A 19,365-nucleotide genomic window follows, 5' to 3' on the forward strand; every position below is an offset into this window, starting at 1 on the left:
TTTTCTTTAAAAGCATGGAAAGAATGCATGTTTTAAATAAAGCAACGTAAAATGTGATGAAATTGAAACATTAAAATATGATTTAAATTTAACCAAATATTTGTAACAATAGACCTTTAGATAACCTTGAAAAGTGCTTACAATCACATAATAATCTGATAATCAAATGTGATATTACTGTAACTCAATTTCTTACAACTCACAGTGGTACTTGTCTAGTGGAGTTTTACGCTAAATCAGTGTCTCTTTCCGTGTTATGTATGTAGATGGGACGTGGCATGGTGAATTTGCCCAGCATCAGCCTCCTATCGTTCAAGACTCACCTACCCGCGGGAGTGGGTCTGACAGCAGCAGTAATGTGACAGGCCATGGCCCCCTGCCTGCACCAGGTCTCCTCCCTGCAGTGCAGAGAGCTCTTTTTGTTAGACTTACTCAGAAATACCAAGAAGATGAAGAACCAGGCAGCACCCAACCTCAGAGGGCACCAAGCAAGGAAGAAGGTGTGTCAGGTGGTATGATAGCATCTTACCTATTTGGATCACTCAGTTCCTGAAATGGTCTTGAATAAGTTAAAATTTGAAAAAGGAGTTCCTGTGAACTATCTATTCTATTTCCAATTTATCTCATAGCTCCTATCTTCTTGGGATTGATTGTAGTTTCCAGTGCCATTGATGCATTAGTAGTTAATTGCAAAGGGTTTGATTTGAAGCAATAAAGAGACTGAAGCTGGAGTGTGAGGCCTGGGCAAGCAGACTTGCTATTATGCCTTTTTTCTTTTTTCTTTTTTAAAGAAAATAAATAGAACAGGAACAAGATACCTTCCAGTTCAGGAATTTTAACCTGTAACTCAAGCTCAAAGTTATTTGATTATTAGATTTTCATGGGCAGAGGCTGTATACTTCAGGTTCTGCTATGTTATTAAGGAATATTATTTTTAATTTAAAAGACTACGTGGGGACACTAAGTTTCCCTTAGTATTTTTGATATTGATATGTGTACAGCAATTAGTTAACTCAGTTAAGGGCAGAGAACTTTAAATCACCCAGTTCTTCTTATGAATTACAAAATTGATGTTTGGCCACTCTTAAACATGAAATTTAGGGCTTCCCTGGCAGTCCAGTGGTTAAGAGACTGCACTTCCACTGCAGGGGAGACGGGTTTGATCCCTGGTCTGGGAAGTTTTGCATACCTCGAGGTGCAGCCAAAAAACAAAGCCCCATGAAATTTATGAATAACTATGTAAAACTAGATAACACTAGGTAGCTACAAGCTATTATATAAACATTGTTATGTTTTCAAAAAAGGTGTTATTAACTCTTCATTTATTTAGCATGACAGGGAAATGAGGAATTTCTAATAAGTTAATTCCTGTAAAATTTATGTGTACTCTTTTAGGTGCTAATTTTAATACGCAGCCATTTTAATGGTAATCTTTCTTTAAAGTAACAAAGCTTTATGTTTTCATAGATAAGAAAATTAAAACTTTTCTACATGATATAAAATTTTATACTATAATACTATAAAACTGGTAATGTTTTATGAGGCTTGTTTTCTCGGAATACAGAAAACTTCTTAAACAGCTAGGTTTTTTGTGTTTTTGTTCATTGTTAGAAATTTTATTGCCTTTATAAATTTTATTTGTCCTTTGATAAAATGCTCATAGAAACCTCTTAACTATCATTTTCTGTCTAATATCTGCTTTCCACTGACCTTTCTCTACTGTTCTACTTTCTTTCTGCTCTATATTCATTCTTATTCCAAAAAGAATTTAAGACTGCTTATAAAATACATTGATATGAAAGTGAAAATAAAATAGCATCTTACCTATTTGGATCAGATTTGGATTGTCTTACCTATCTGGATCAAGTACCAAATTCTATGAGGAGTGAAGCTCCTATACAGAAATATTTAAAATAACTACAACAGCTGAAAGTGAATCACAAGTCTAGCTCTAGACTTCCTGGAAGTCAAAGGAAAAAAAAAAGAAAAGAGATCCGGTGTCTAGAAGTAGTTTTTTCAGACACCGAGATATGAGTAAAACTTTTTGCCATTGTGATATAATATTGATATATACTATTTTAAGCCACATCCCCACCCTAAATACGAGTGCTTGTTTTTGTTGTTGTTGTTGTTTTGGTTTTGGTTTTGGCTTAAACAACAGATATTTATTGTCTCACAGTTGTGGGGGCCAGGAGTCTGAGATCTAGGTGTCGGCAGGGTGGATTCCTTCTGAGGGCTGTGAGGGAAGGATCTGTTCTACGTATTTTTTTTTTAACATCTTTATTGGAGTATAATTGCTTTCCCGAGTGCTTGTTTTGTCAGCACTGTTCTGTTCAAACTAAGTGTGTAGCACTAAAGTTCGATGTTGTGGAAACACATTAGTGAGCAGTGAGATGAGGTAAAAGTGAGAATATATATGCTGTTCTATTGATCCAAGATATTCTAGGATACGTATGAGTATGTGTACATATGTTCGTGTATGTGTATATATATATGTATATATATATATACATATATATATACACATATATATATACACATATATACATATGGCCAATTCAGAGATAACCTGTGTGTGTTTTAATGGAGAGGAAGGAGACTCGCCCTCCTGAAGCATCAGTTTTTATTCCCTTCTCTACTAGAGAGAAGACCTCTGATGGTTAAGCGTCTTAACATTGTGCCTAATACACTAGGGTTACATAGGCTTTAAGAGTAAGGCCCAAAGTGTTCTCGTAAAGTTAAAGTATATAAATTTTAGGCTGTTAGTTTTCTTTGTTGTTTTTAATTTAATGTTTGAATAATTAATATATTCACACAGGTCAAACATCTAAAAATATAGTATGAGTGAAAAGTCCCCACCTGAGCCCACACTTGCTCGGTTCCCTTTGCTTCCTTAACCATCATTGTTAGTGTTTTGTTTTCTTTCCAGGTATTTTTTTTTATAGCTCTCCCTTGTTATCCTGATAAATCCAGAGCTATGAAGTTTAAGGGATTAAGCTATGAAGTTAAATCCAGAGCTATGAATTAAAGAGAGCCAAAACATTTTGGTATTCCTTTTCAAGAGTGTTTTCCCTTCTCCCCCAGCTCTGTCTTACCACACATTTCTGAGCTCCCTTTGACCAGTTGGAATGAAAGTTTCAGACTGTTCTCTGACTAGAAGGACATTACACATGTTCTAATATCATACTTCTTTCTTTATAAAGTATAGTGACTGAATTGTTAATTGTTATACCACATCTTATCTTGTTCCAGTGTTGAAACTCTGTCATTTCTATGATGCATTTTCTTGAAGTTAGACTACACTTATTCAGAAATAGTATATGTGTTTTTTTCATCTTAATTAAGGCCAAATATGAATGCTTCATTCTTTACCATAGTTTTTGTCTGCATTTAGATGATACTGTTAACTGGTATTCCAGTAGTGAAGAAGAAGAAGGAAGCAGTGTCAAGTCAATACTGAAAACATTGCAGAAACAAACAGAAACTTTAAGGAGTCAACAACAACCTTCCACAGAACTCAGCACTCCTACTGATCCAAGACTTGCTAAAGAGAAAAATAAAGGAAACCAAGTGGTTGACCCTAGACTTAGGACTATCTCAAGGCAAGACGTTAGAAAATCTTCTGAGTCTACCCCACTGGATCTTAGACTTGCGTGGGATCCCAGGAAATTAAGAGGGAATGGAAGTGGTCACGTAGGTTCTTCTGTTGGTGGAGCAAAGTTTGATTTACATCATGGAAATGCTGGCCCTAATGTCAAACACAAAAGAGGAGACGATGACGATGAAGATACAGAAAGAGAACTGAGAGAAAAAGCTTTCTTAATACCTTTGGATTCTTCCCCTGGTATAATGCTCCAGGATCCAAGGTCACAACTGAGACAGTTTAGTCACATTAAAATGGATATTACCCTAACCAAACCCAACTTTGCAAAACACATCGTGTGGGCTCCAGAAGACTTACTTCCAGTCCCTTTACCTAAACCTGACCCAGTATCTTCAATCAATTTACCTCTGCCCCCTCTTATAGCTGATCAGAGGCTCAGTAGGTTGTGGAATACAAAAAGTGATCTTCGTCAAAGCACAGTGCCCACTGATGCAAAACTAGCAGGCAAGGCCAAAATTAACACAGCAAACAGAGAAGGCTACCTAGAACAATTTGGAGACGCACATAGTTCAGGAAGTAAGTTAGGAGACCCTAGGCTGCAAAAAAGTTTTGATCCTAGACTTCACAGACTGCATAGTACAGAGTCTCATCAAGCAGTTATGAAGGATTCACATACATCAAAGGGTGCCCCTCATGTAGCCAGATCAAACTCTGGTTCATCACAGCCCTTAGGGGCAGTATCTAGCAATTCTGGTCCTGGGGCTTTGCCTCCATATGCCCCTAAACTCTCATCTTCAGCTGGCCTTCCCCTGGGAACTCCAGGTTCAGTCCTTAGTGCTATTAGTTTGTATGACCCTAGGGAGCATAGTTCATCATCTACATCAGAGCCAGCAACAGAAAATGCAGAGAGCCAGAAAAAAAGTGGTGGTTTAAAAAGTAGTGATAAAAACGAGCCTCCTACTGGAGAAGCAGTCCTACCACAGAAAATCGCTCCAAACGTGGACGTCCCTGTTGATGGGCCAGCTGACCCAGAGGCAGATATTCTTGGGAGTTCCGGTACCGTTCAGGTCCCAGCAGTGCACAGTCTTCCGATTCAGGCATTAACAGGCTTAATTAGACCCCAGTACAGCGATCCAAGACAGTCAAAGCAGCCGGGTCAGGTGAGCCCCACCCCAGATGATGACCCTCGTAGAGCAACAGATGACAAATCTCTGAAAGAGGTTTTTAAAACTTTTGATCCAACTGCTTCACCGTTTTGTTAGCTATTGTGTAATTAAGCAGTTCTTTTCACTCTTGTGACTATTGCAGTCCCCTGCTGTTTTGTAACTGGTTTACCTCTATAGTTTATTTATTTTTAAATTATAAACACTTTTCAGCTGCTAGTATCAGAACCACATGAAGTTATATCCTCTAAAGCCTGTGGTATTTTATATAATATTTTTATAATTTTAAGAGACTGTAGTAATTGACATAGAAACCTATATATCACGTTAGCTTCAGTAAAAGTACTTTTATTGTAAATAAACCATCATGAACTCAACACTCTGCCTGAATATATGCCAGTTGTCTTTCATAATCAGTGTTTAGATAAATGATTACCACTTTTATATGGTTATTAGTTTCAAGCAATATAATGTACATTACTTTTCAGAAACAGTATTTTGACTAGGATCCTATTTGTCAACACAGAACTGATTAATATGTAATGCTGACTGCTAGCTAAAATGTAAAATGAAGTAAAACATTTTTAAAATCATAATTAGCAGAGCAGTTCATGTTTAAGGGCATCACTTTTATTAGTACTGGCAATATTATTTGTGTAAATGAAGCATTTGAATGTTGTACCTTTTAAAAGTATTTTATGGTATACTGTATCATAGAAGTTGGAGATATATAAATAGAATGTTTTGCTAAAATGAAAAATTCCCGAGTTCTCTAACATAACTTTTTAATTTTTCATATTAATAGTTATGAGTTACTGCTGTGTTACATTATGATGTTTATGCGTGTCGATGTTTTTTGTCTTTAGCAGCATAATTTATATTACTTTTTCAAATGATGTAGCTGCAATAATTGTATTCATCATGACTTTGGCAATTTTTAACAAAATTTTAAAAGATCCAGTGAGTCTGTGGTGATTATTTCATTGATAATGTTTTAAATGTCCAGGTTCTATATTTTTTCTTAAATAGCGAGAAAACACAGAGATGGTATAGTCAACTGTATATGGCTACCAATAAAGAATCTCTTTCAGATCTCACCTGACTGGCATTCTATAACAGAGGAGACTGCCTGGTGTTTTAATGTATTCAATGTCGTCATAGTTTGGAAACCTCCTGAATTGATTAGAGGTTGTATTTTTATGAAAAATAATTTGTACTCATTCTTGTATATTTATTGCAGTATATAAATAATGGCAACCCTACCTGTTTTATACATATATTATTTATAACTAAAACTAAGTAGTACACTTAGTTTCAGGCTAAGTGTATATATTAATATCTTGAACTAGAGGTATGTGACAGTATTTGCTAGTAACAACTCTAATAAGTAACTTGAAAAGGAGTATTTCATTATAAAAGATAATGGAAGTAGAGGAAATCAGTCCTTGAGAAGTGATTTTTAAAATATACAGCAAAATATTTATGTGGGAACCTAACACTCAGATAGCATATGGTTTAATACTAATGTATATCCTTTCTATTCCCTTCTTCACTTTTTACTTTTTTTGCCCTGATTCCGTGCTTAAATGGGGTTGCAGTTAAGTGAACAAGAATTCTGCCTGCCTACCTAAGAAGTTCATTGTGTTCTAAGTGGAAGGACAGTTGTTCAAGGGAATGTGAGTTCCTACTATTTATACTTTGGTTACATTGTAGCCTAAAGTGGTTCTGGATAATGTTTTGGGGTTAAAAAATGCAGTTTAAAGCCATGATAGAAAGAATTTTTTGACTTACTATCCAAATGAACTTTATTGTTAATTGAAAAGTCAATAAAATGTATAAAACTGACAAACAAAAATATAGACACATTTATATTCCTAAGAATAATATTCCTTTATCAGGATAAAATCAGTAAAATTGCTGAATTTTAGTAATTAAATTTAAAATTTTAGCAAATCTTTAATTCATGATTTTATAATTATTGTAGGTGATGCTGTTTACATTTAAAATATCACACAAAAAAAGATAATTTGGATGTTAAAGATCAAAATGGAATCCAAATTTTTTTCCAGATTCTTAACAGAAGATCCTTTTTACTAAGAGAGATATTAAAAGATTAATTTAAAAGTAAGATTTAAAAACCATTAATACTTACTTACTAAGTAAGTTCATTTACTTAGTATTCTTGAGCCCCTATTACATCGGCTAGTGGCCTGGAGGCTATTTTACAAGAAAGTTTGAACTTACCTTCAAATTTAACAATATATTTTTTATGAAAATGTTTTATTTATGTTTAAAATAATGATTTTTTATTTGTAATGCTTTTTAATTGAGATAACTTTAGGGAATATTCTATTATATCCTATCAACCTGGATTATCTTAATATCCTTTTTTCCCATTTTCTTACCAAAATTTAATAAGTAGCCATTCTCTCTAATTAATAAGCTCCTTGTAAGGTGAATTGGTGTTTTTAGAATCCATCTAATTTGATTTACACTATTACACTGAAAAGTACATTATGTCCCTATTCTTAGAAGCCAAACATTTACAGATAACAGAAATAACTGTGTCTTTAAAGAGTCTGCTAGACTCATTGGTTGAGATGTAACTTAACTATTCATACTGGTTTGTGAGAGTTTTATACCTGTTCCCTTTGATGTTGAATAGAGTGGGATATATCAGGGTGTTGAGTTGGGATATCCAGATGATCATAATTTAGATTGAGCAGCTACTTTCCCATGTTGTTTAGTTTGCTCCCAACTCCTATCTCTGGAGGTTTCCTAGTTAGGACCTCATTCTGAATCTTGAAAATGAACCAAATGTTGGAGTGATTTCAAACTCTGCCTCAGCAGTTAGGTCTGTTGCTGTACAGACCCTCTGTGTTACCCAGCCATATGCACTAAACCCCAGAATTAGGTTGCAACCAAAGTAGCCTAATTATGAAATGATGTTTGCTTAGGTTTGTTTGTCTTTTAACTTGCCTTAGGAGTTTAGTAGTTTTCCTTGCTAGTCGTACTTACTTTAAGAGTAGAAGAATAGTTGATTAGTAAAAAAAAATCCTGTATGAGTGTTCGTATAAGCTACTTGCTGAATTAATTAGAAGAGAGAGAGGGAGGAAAGGAGAACTTATGAGGGCTAGAGGTTTATGACAATGAATTCATATTCTTGTTCTGAATTGATTTATAGGTGTTTTATCTTAATGTCTAGTTCGTTTTCTGTGAAATGGGTATAATTTTGACTGTTTACAGATTTGATGTAAGGAGTGAAGTAATTATCATTTTTAAGTATTTGTAAATATAAAATTGCTTTATGACTTTCACAAACGTAATCATTACGTTCCCACTGGGTTTGCATTAAGTTGTACAGATTCCGAAATAACACGATATGGTTTGTGTGGTGCACCAGTTCTATGAAGTTTCAGATGATACACATTTGAGACACAGTAGAATTGCCTGAGAAGTTGTTTCAGAGAATATTAACCCATCAAGTTGGCAATTTCCTTAAACATTTTGTGTATCAGTAAAACACAGGACTTTCCTATTTTAGAGCTCTATGGACTTGTAGTGTCTATTCAAGATCTGACCGCTCTGCCCATTTTATGCAAGTTGGATATTGATGGAGGGTGAAAATCCTCTGATAGTCAGTGTCGTATGACGTATTTGCTTGAATCATAGCACGTGTGTTGTGGGCGAAGTGGCCAACTCAGTCAGTATAAGGGCTGTTAGCTTTTAGAAACACTAGGGATGTTTACTCCCACCTCTTAATATATATTTCTGCAAGCATGTGACATTGAGGTCTTTCTTAGTGACCATTTGCTTGATATTGATAAAGGTACATTTTCCTTTGGTTAATGGCATCTTGACGTTCGGAAGTTCCTATGGATCTAGATGTGAGGGCTTGTCAATGTATTTCCATTTGCACAGGACAGAGTCTTACGGTGGAGATGTTCTCCCTGAGCTCACCCTTCTGGGCTGAGGGCTACACCTCAGAGGGGTCGTCTGTGCTAAAGGCTGTACCTCGGCGAGGTGGCCTGCAGTCAAGCAGTCCACTGATAGGGTGCCTGCAACCTTCAATATTGGGCTTTCTGTGAATTTCTAGAATGAAGGGTTGTAATTATCTTTTCAGAAATGGTTTGGCAGCGCTTGATGCTGTTATGTTCAAAATTTAGTGGTCATTAGTAAACTTAATTAGTTTAAATAAGGCTGAGTTTAGGAAATTAAAGCTTTGACAAAATGTAACCAAACAGGGTCTGAGTGTTTAAAGCTGTTTTTCTCACTTATGTGTTAGGACTTGGTGTTTATGTAATGTCTCTTCCCGAAGTAGCTTACATGATTTGCAGAACCAGCGCCAGTAGCTACCAATCGCTGTTATTGCTGGCGTTATGTTTTCGAGTATGTTATTTATTAGCAGCGTCTGCCAGTTGTAACAAAGTCCAAATTAACCTGCCTTTCTTGGAAAGGACACATACCTAAGAAAGGACTTTAAGTTAATGTCAACATAACATTTAGAATTTCTCATTTTAAAATAAGAAATAAAAAGCACATTTTAAACTGTATTTTATGCTTTTGGAGGCAGAACCCATATGTGTCTCCTTGCTTCTCTGTTTTCCCATTGCAGCAAGCCTAGTGCTACGCACACCGTGGGTGCTTTGTTCCCAACGTCCATCCAAGTTTAGATTTTGCAGGTGCTGTCATCTGTTAGAGTAGATGCGACAGAGCCATTCCATGATCGTATTAGAAAGAGTACAATAATAAATTATACCTCCTTCAGTGGACACAGGGCACCAACCTTCTCTTTTTTTGTCTCCCCTCCCCACCTCCCACCCAAACAATGTGAAAGTAGGGTTATGGCAGCTTTACTTAGGAGTTATATGTTTCTACAATAGTTCGTAATTCTATGAGTCCTCCAGACTTACAAGATAATTTTACTACTTCATTGTGGAAGTTTGAATAGATCAGTAATTTATCCCCATAGATCTATGAAGGGTTCTTTCTGTAATCTGAAAGAACTCCATGCTAGAGTCTTATGTTTTTATGTTAAAATATATTTCTCTAATTTCCCCCTTCCTATTCTCCTCAAAATTCAACCAAAATTATGAAGATATGCCTAACCTAGTGAATTTCCAATCGCATTTTATCCTAAGACCATTAACTTACCCTTTCAGGTCATGAATTGGACTCTAAATCTGGGTCTTGTGTCTTGTCCTTAAACACCCTTCCTTACCCTTTAGAACAGAACAGTCATGTGCTACAGTTGTGAGCATAAAGGAAATCCGTTTTTTCCAACAACTATGAGTTCTTGGAACAATATCTTGTAGCTTGGTTTATCATTGGATCTCTTGTTTTTTAAACTTAGAATTTATGAGAAAAAAGTTAATATATAGCTTGTTATGGCATTTTAGAAGAAAATCTCCAGCCCCACGCTCCTTGGCTCATTACTCTACTGATTTTAATACCTCTGTGAGGTTTTAAAGGTTGAGAGGAATGGCGAAATTTGTGTTAGATAATATTATTTTGTCAGTGATGTGATATATAGGTTATTGTAAAGGAGTTAAATACACACAGACCCAATTTTTGAAAATTAGTCATGTTCTTCCCAAACTTCCATTACAAGCAAGATCTTGGGGTTTGTTTTCCGTGATAGACTATACATTTTATGTGCTTTTTAAGTAGAGAAGGTGAAAAATAATTAACTAGTATTGCAGATAAGAGGTCTTAGTCCACCTATATTTTATAGGAATTTGCCCTCCAAATGTTTGAGAGAGAAGTCACATAAGATAGGAGAATATCTTTTCCTGAAGTAGAATGAAATTTCCTTTAAAAGTGACAATCAAGAAATAGTCATTTCTATACTTACTTGCCAAAGTTTTTAAAAAGTTTATGTTTCTTACCGTAAACCCAGTGCTCCTCCACCAAGGATTCAGAAAGGGCTCAGTATAAAGCCAGGGTTCTAGGCCATTTTGCTTTTAGTCTAGGGCTGCTGTGCTTGCACATGGTAAGGGCATTGATGGCACTTGTGTCCTAGGATGTCATGTGTCTGTGTGTTTGGTAGGAGGTGGTGTTGTGTCCAGATTCCTGGTCGCCCACTTTCTATCAGATTTACAAGCACCATCTGTAAGGTAGGCTGAAATCCAGATTAAACCTATGCAGTATGAAGTAGTGGGTTTTTTTTAACTTCCTACTGTTAATTATTTCAGTTCCCCACATTGTATCTCAAATGGTGGGGAAATGCTGCCTTGACTGTTTCACTTTGGAGGGTTTTAATAGATGCCAATTTAGTAGATTAACTAAATTATTAACCTACTGTCTGTTCAAAAGACACCAGCAAAGGGTGTACTTGGCTGAATTGATAAATTATTCTACACGAGGACTAACAAATCCCTTGGTAACATCAGGAATATCTTTTTTTTCCCCTTCTCATTTACTAAAAACTTTTCCAAGTTGCATTCTGTTGTTGCAAGTTTCTGTAGTTTTCTTCTGTGACATCTTTCTATTGTCTGACTTTAAATAAAAATGTTTCTAATAATATCTGTCTGGCAGTGCATTGCTTTGCTTTAATAAATCTTCAGTAGTTAAAGATAGGGCATTGGGGAGCCGTGTACTCGTATGAGAGTTTGTAAATGGAACACCTCCAGGTCTTCCTGAAAGAAGGGGACAGCAGTAAACTGTCCTTCAGGTTATCCTTAGTGCACAGAGAGTGTGCTTCACTTAACCACAGAGATTAACAGCATTTAAGGCCCTATCCTGCGTAAGGGAGTACCTCTTACATTAGCTTAAATCAATTTTCTGTTAAAAGATCTGAATCTGAGAGGTTGCTAGCAAATGTAATGCTTTGGTGTAGAACAAGAGCTCTTCAGGGTCAAAATAGGATCTCATTGCAGGAAAGGCTCTCAGAGAGCAACTGGTCATTCTTCCCTCCAAGATCAGGAGCAACAAAGAAGTGGCTAGTCACGCTTCCCTCAAAGGTCAGGAAGTATCATTAAAAGGTGTTTTCTGACTTCTGTTCTAGTATGTTCAATGGCCAAGGGCACCCTGTCTCAAATAAGGGAACCTAGTAGATTACTGGATTTAATTACGGAGCAACTCAGATTATCAGAAACTTCTTCCTTGAGAGCTAGCGTGATCTGGTCCTGGTGCAGTCTCTCCTGAGCAGTGCAACGCGAGGCGAGTTCGGACTTCAGTGAGTATCACTTTCCTCATGGACAAAATGGGGACTCATCACTTATTAAAGAAAGATTGTTTGAGCACTTAGCATTTGCTATTATGTTTTGAGTTACAGAGATGGGTAAGATAGACTGCTTTTTAAATCAGACTTACTACAAAGTGAGTGAAGTCACAGTGCTTTGCGGCTAATATCAAATGATCAAGTGCACAAGGATATGTTTTAGAAAATGACAAGGAACAAAAAAAAGTATGGTGGACATAATGTTACATAATTCTTTCAAAGCAAACCATGCCCGTCTCTAATATCCTCACATTGGTCATGGCTCTGCCCCTTAAACTTCATCCTCCACAATGGCACATTCGTCTGCCCAACATTTTAGAGCCCAAAAGTGTTTATGATAATTACAGTAAAACCTCAATAAATGATGGGCAGTGTGCTTGGGGATTAATTAAATATGCACCATGTGACGAACACGCTGGTTACTTTTTTCTACTACAATATATTCTTGGATACCCCATCAATAAAATACTCAACAAATATTTTTATTGAGATATAATTGACATGGAACATTCTATTAGTTTCAGGTGTACAACATAATGATTCAATTTATATATGTATTGTAAAATGATCACCACAATAAATCTAGTTAACATCCATCACCCTGCAGTTACAAATTTTTTGTCCACTCTCAACAACTTTCAGATATGCAATACAGTGTTATTAACTGTAGTCACCATGCTGTATATTACATCCCAGGACTTATTTATTTTATAACTGGAAGTTTGTCCCTTTTGACCTCCTTCACCAGCTTTGCACCCCACCCCTCCCTGCCCCAGCCTGCCTCTGGTAACCACTAATATGTTCTCTGTATCTCTGAGTTGGCTTTTTGTTTTTGTTTTTTAAATTCCACATATAAGTGAGATCATTCAGTATTTGTCTTTCTCTGTCTGTCTTACCTCACTTAGCATAATGCCCTCCAAGTCCACCATGTTGTCACAAATAGCAGGATTTCCTTCTTCTTTTATGGCTGAAAAATATTTCACATTATGCATATGTACCACATTTTCTTTATCCATTCTTCCATTGATGAACACTTAGGTTGCTTCCATGTCTCAGCTATTGCAAATAATGCTGCAGTGAACATTAAGGTGCATAGACCTTTTCAGATTAGTTTTGTTTGTTTGTTTCCTTCAGATAAATATCCAGAAGTGGAATTGTTGGACCATTGGTAGTTCTATTTTTAATTCTTTAAAGAACCTCCATACTGTTTTCCGTAGCGGTTGAAGCAATTTACATTCCCACCAGTAGTGCACAATGATTCTTTTTTCTCCACATTTCCACTAACACTTGTTATTTCTTGTGTTTTTGATAATAGCCATTCCGACAGGGGTGAGGTGATATCTCATGGGTTAGATTTGCACTTCTCTGATGATTAGCAATATTGAGCACCTTATCATGTACCTGTTGGCCATCTGTATGTCTTCTTTGAAAAAATGTCTGTTCAGATCCTCTGCCCATATTTTAATCAAATTGTTTTTTTTTCTTTTGCTATTCAGTTGCATGAGTTCTTTATATATTTTAAATATTAACCCCTTATCAGATGGATGGTTTGCGAGTATTTTTTCCCATTCTGCAGGTTGCCTTTTCATTTTGTTGATGGCCGATAAATATTTATTGACTGAATGGACTAATTTCAACTTAGAAAGGCTTTGGAAAGACTCACACACTTGCAGTTATCTTCTGCATGTGGAGTACCTAGTGAGTGAGAAAGAATGCAGATTGGTCTTGTTCTCAGATCTCCAATCAGCTGCTGAAGCTGGAATTAGACCAGTGAAATATGGTCACCACTGTCACATTGATGGCATCCAAGGAAGTGAAAAGACCAAAGTGTTCCTATAAAACAAAGCAAAATTCCAGCATAGGATTTATTAGCCATAACCACAGACGAGCACATGTTTCCATTGATCTTACAGGCATGTAACCCGGCAGGTCTCTCAAGGATCCCTAAGTGCTTTTAATTATCCTTAGAAGCTCATTTCCCAAAAGTGAGCCAAGCCTCTCTACATCCCTGATATCTACCTCCTCCCCCTAAGTAGCATCAGAAACAGTCATTAAAATATGTGTCATTTTTCACATTATTAACGGACTTTCTCTTTTGTCTTTTGGAGTTTGCAAACTCTTGCCTCATTGGCTTGTGACAGCCATCCAACTGGGATAGTGGAGTGAAAGAGAAGAGACCATTATGGCTTGTTACAAGGAATACAAAGAGAATGAAGGTAATATTCAGCTTTAACACTCAAAAATGGGATTTTGCAGCAATATCATAATCTGGTTTGAAATAATTATCTGAATTCCTTTATCACCCCTGCAATATATCAATGACCAGAGTTTTGCTTAAAAAGGGGGCAAACAAAAGAGAAATGTGGTGGAGGAAGGAAGCCTTTTTCTTTCTATCCCTGGAAAATTCTAAGAAAAAGCATAAGAGGAAAGGAGAAGAGGGGATTGATCAGATGGGTGTCCAGAATTGTTTTCTTGGGGGTTGTGGGTAACGAGAGCTTTGATTTCTGTCTGAGATTCTGGGAGGAGACTGTAGTGCAGAGGTCCCATCACTGATGTGGGGCAGCCAAGGTTACATGGAAGTATTTGCTCAGGATGTCCTGATTCTCCTGGGGCACTCTCAAACCTGTGTGTCCATGGGTGCCCTCTGTGATAAGATGTGGTGACCACACAGCAGAAGCCAGGGAAGGGGTCATTAAGAGCTTAAGCCATTAGGAGCCAAGGAGAAGCAAAGGCTGTGAGGGCAGTTGTCTTATGCTCCCTGGGAGCACTTCCCAAGCCGAAGAAAGGGCCACAGTTTACCCAGGTGTAGATACGGCATGAGAGGCCAGTAGGTGTTGTGGATAGTGATCAGAGCAATGGATTTCAACCAGTGGCCACTCCAGGATCAGCACAAAGCTGCCGGGCTCACTACCCCTACCCCCAAGCCAAAAAATGTGTGTGCAAACTACAGGGCTCACTACTGAACCTCCCCACCTACCCCGCTCCGCCCCTCCCCCCCACCACACACACACCCCTAGATGCCATCTTAGGAGAGACTGAATCCTACTAAGTTTTAAACCAGCTTGGACACCTAATTTTCTCCTGCTGATCATTGGGTGTGAACTCAGGAGAAAGGCCAGACAGTCTATTTTGTTATGGACAAAATAAGCAAACAAAAAACCTTTCCATATCTGAGTTGTGTGAGCTAAAATCTGCAACCCAAGAGACACTTACTGAAGAGCAGCTTACTTTCCATCAAGCATCTGGAGTTTGTAGTTCCCCCAGGCTCACGACAGCAGACGGGGCAACAGAAGTTCAGTGTTTACTCTGAGGCCTCGTCCACTATTTCCATGGAACACTGGCTCAGAGAGAGTTCACCAGATGTCCAATTCTTACACAGAACCCAAGAGTTTACTGAGACAATATCTCATTACATGTTCCAGGAGGTGGTGTTGGCAGTTTAGTTACTGCCATCCATTTCCAGGAAGGCAGCAGACCCTGAAATTTGGCAACGTGTTGTTCAAGAGGGCTTCAGTATACATAGAAAGGAAGAGTGTCATGGGTGAGGCCAAGCAAGCATAGTTGTAAGATAGGTTAGATAGAAAATTAATTTAAATGAGTCTCAGAGGAAAAATAAAGGCTATGGATAAGGCTAAACTGTGGTTTCATTTAATGAACTGAATACAAGTTTAAGTACAACTAAAATGGACATAGTTGACCTAGGAAGCAGTGAGACAGCCTCACAAAGGTTTGCATTCGTTGTTACAACTGCTCTAAGACTGGTTTGGAAATCTTAAGTTGGTATTCTATCAAGGCCCCATCTATGGGATTGGGTTGTCTCCTCAGTAAAATGATGCATTTAATTTGAGGAATGAAATTTCTTGTTCCAGATTCAAAATTATAAATATGTATGTTTCTGGATCTCTGTGTCCATTTTTTGTTTAAGTGTGTGTGTGTGTGTGTGTGTGTGTGTGTGTGTGTGTGGTGCTGACACACCAGATGTCCCAGTGTTTAGTTTTGGAATCGGTGCCAGTTGCCTATTAGGTCCATATAATCAGGACAAGGTACCAGCTCAGTTCAGAGTTAAATGTAGGAAGTTAAGAGAAGCACCCTAATATTCTTCTGTGAATTAAGTGTAAATTGTCTCAGGAGGCTACTAAGTCCCATGATAATGTTAAGAAATGTAGAAGGAAAAGAATGTTTTCTATCTCCTCAACATACAAGTTCCTGAGTGTTCCAGTTTCAGTGTGCAGGGTTGTGAGGAGGAGGAAGACTGGCCTGCCTGTCCACTCCTTCTAAGTCCCCTCCTCCTGCCCTCTTCTGTTTTTTGATCTCCAGCCATACCTAGGTTTTTACCAGTTTTTACTTCATTTTGTTTTAGAGAAGGGATTTTCCATCCTACCTCCCAACTTTCAAATCTTGATTTGTCTCCTCCTTCCCCTAAGGATTTGCTTTTCCAGGCATCCCTTCTCTGTTCAGTCTCTGTATGGCGGCAACTTCACCTACATGTGTGCTATATCCCTCCAGTGAAAACTACTGAACATGACTTCTGCTCTGGTCATAATGTTGTAACAGGGACTGGATTTATCCTCCTCCTTTAAACAACTAGAAAACTGGATTAAAATACATGAAATTACTCTATTAGACATTGGACCATAGTCCATGAAAGACATTGATATTTAAGAGAAGAAAAACAACTAAGGAAGCCCTGCAATCACCCCAGCTCTTTGCCTGTCATTACTTTCTGGACCACAGAGTAGGGAGGAGGATCCCAGGCAGTGCACAGCAGTCTCACTAAATGGAGGCAAAGATGGAAGCAGGAGGCAGAGGCAGCTGTGTGGCAGAGTTCTGGAGAGGAGAGAGCTAGCAGAAACAATTCCAGAAATATGTGTAGGGGTCCCCTTGAGCCTTTGTTGAACACTGAAATGTGAATTTGTGGAGTGAAACTCCACAAGGTTGGATAAAGAGTGGCTGGGGAGCTGTGAGTTATACTGTTGTAGGAACTCTTACCACCGCTAGGAATTGTTCAGGCTTCCTCCAGTCAGAGGGGAGAGTTCTCATTGATCACTTGAGTATGCAGCAGAGACTCCAGAAAGGCTGAAGCTTAATAGTAGGTTTAAATTATCCCTAAGGTAGAGACTACTCTCTGTCTGATATAACAAAGCTTAAAAATAAGGCTCAGAAGGATAAAACTAAACCACAAGTGATTGCACTGTCCGCCAGAACAGAGCTCAACACTCTTTAAAGTTAGACAGTAAAATCCGTACATTCAACAACGTAAGATCTACAATGTCCCGCATCCAACCAAAAATTGGTAGACATGCCAAGAAGCAGGAAAGTATTGTCTTTTACTAGGAGACAGTAAATCAGTAGAAACATATCCAGAAAGTATAGCATGATGAAATTAGCAGACAGGGATATAAAAACAGCTATTATAAATAAGTTTACATACTGAAGGGAAAATATTAGCATATTGAGTAGAGAAATGGAAGATAATTTTGAAAATAATGAGATTTCTAGAGCTGAAAAGTACATCAGAAGTAAAAATTCACTTCATGCAATTAAAAAGAGATAAGACACTGCAAAAGAAAATATTAGTGTACTTGAAGATGTAGCAATAGGAAGTATCCAAAATGGAGCACAAAGAAAAAATAAATTTAAAAAAACGACAAAAGAACAAGAGTTTCAGTGACCTGTGAGCAATACCAAGAAGTCTGTCATACATGTAATTGGACTCCCAGGAGGAGGATTGGTGGGGGAAGGAGTAGCAGAAAAAAATATTTGAAGAGATAGTAGAAACTTTTCAAAATTTGATGAAAGCTATAAGTTCAGATGCAAGAAGCTCAATGAACCTCAAGCATGATAAACACAAAGAAGAACACTCCAAGGCACATAATCAAATTCCTGAAAATCAGTGATTAAGGGAAACTCAAGAGACAGAAACAAAAGACATGTACAGAGAAATAAGCCTAACAATAACTGCAAATTTCTTGTCAGAATCCAAATGAACCATAAGACAATGGAAAGACATCTTTAAAGTACTAAAGGAAACTATCAATGTAGAATTAGGTAACTAGTGAAAATACCTTTCACAAATCAGGAAAAAGTTAAGACAGTTTCACACAAACAAAAGCTGAGAGAATTTGTTGCCATCAGACCTGTACAATAGGAAATGTTAAAGGAAGTTCTTTGGGCAGGAATAAATGAGGAATGAGGTGCATCAGAAATGGTAGATATGTAAGAAAATATTAAAAATTTTAACTTTTAAAGACTTTGAAAGAAAAATTACTATTTAAAGAAAATATTATAACTGTGGATTGTGGTGTTTATAAAATATATGTTACAACAGTGGCACATGGGAAAGGAGAGGGAAATGGAAGGTTGTTTTTGTTGTTGTTGTTGTTTTTGTTTTTTTTTGAGAGAGAGATATACAGTACATGAAGTGGTATAATATCATTTAAAAGTAGACTGTGATAAATTAACAATGAATATTGTAAACCCCAGAGCAATTAGCATAAAATACACCAGGGAAGTACAGCTTATAAAACAATGTGGAGATAAAATGGAATTATAAAAATATGTTCAAGTAATCCAAAAGAAGGCAGGAAAAGAGGAGAAAAAGGAGGAAAACAAACCTTGTTAATAATTTCATTAAATGTAAATGGTCTAAACACTCCACCTAAACTACAGAGATTGTCAGAGCCACTATAAATCCACAATAATCAAGAGTCAGATTGCCTTAAGGATGGACATATAGGCCAGTGTAACAGAAGAGAGACACTAGAAGTTGACCCATATATATATATATATGTCCAACTGATTTTCACTAAGAAGCTAAAGTAATTCAATGGAGAAAGAAGAGTCATTTCAGCAAGTTATGCTGGAACATCTGGATATTCATATGCAATAAATAAATAAACCTTAACCCTTTTCTGACACCACACACGAAGAGTAAGTTGAAATGGATCTTAGACCTAATTGTAAAAGCTAAAATTACATATACACTTATAGAAAAAAATAGAAAATCTTTGCAATCTTGGGATAGGCAAAGGTTTCTTAGATATAAAACAAAAAGAGTGAATTATAAAAGAAAAAATGGTAAATTTGATTTCACTAAAAATTTTAAATTTCTGCTCTTCAGGAGATATCTTTATGAACACAGACAGGCATGCCCCAGACTGGGAGAAAATACTTGCAATAAGGATTTGTATACAAGATATATAAGAAACTTTGTTATAACTCACTGGTTAATATAAATTAACCAAAAAATATGGGCAATGAAAGAAAACGATACAAATGGCCAATAAGTACCAGAAAATGTGCTCAATATTATTATTATTTTATTTTTTAATCTAAATAAATAAATATTTATTTATTCCACATGTGGCACTTGGAAC

General features: G+C 36.8%; 1 protein-coding gene across 2 annotated transcripts in view; it reads left to right on the plus strand.

Moving 5' to 3' along the window:
* ZC3H6 (zinc finger CCCH-type containing 6) overlaps nt 1–5,939 on the plus strand; it is a 52,972-nt gene extending 47,033 nt beyond the window's left edge. For both annotated transcript variants that reach the window (XM_060170069.1, XM_060170070.1), the window contains 2 exons: nt 267–500; nt 3,395–5,939. In XM_060170069.1, the coding sequence (XP_060026052.1) occupies nt 267–500; nt 3,395–4,866 (1,706 nt within the window). In that variant the 3' untranslated portion in view covers nt 4,867–5,939. The remainder of the gene's footprint in view (nt 1–266; nt 501–3,394) is intronic.
* Nucleotides 5,940–19,365: the final 13,426 nt, after the last annotated feature.

This window comes from Lagenorhynchus albirostris, chromosome 13 (assembly GCF_949774975.1).
Source record: "Lagenorhynchus albirostris chromosome 13, mLagAlb1.1, whole genome shotgun sequence".
Taxonomy (NCBI): Eukaryota; Metazoa; Chordata; class Mammalia; order Artiodactyla; family Delphinidae; genus Lagenorhynchus; species Lagenorhynchus albirostris.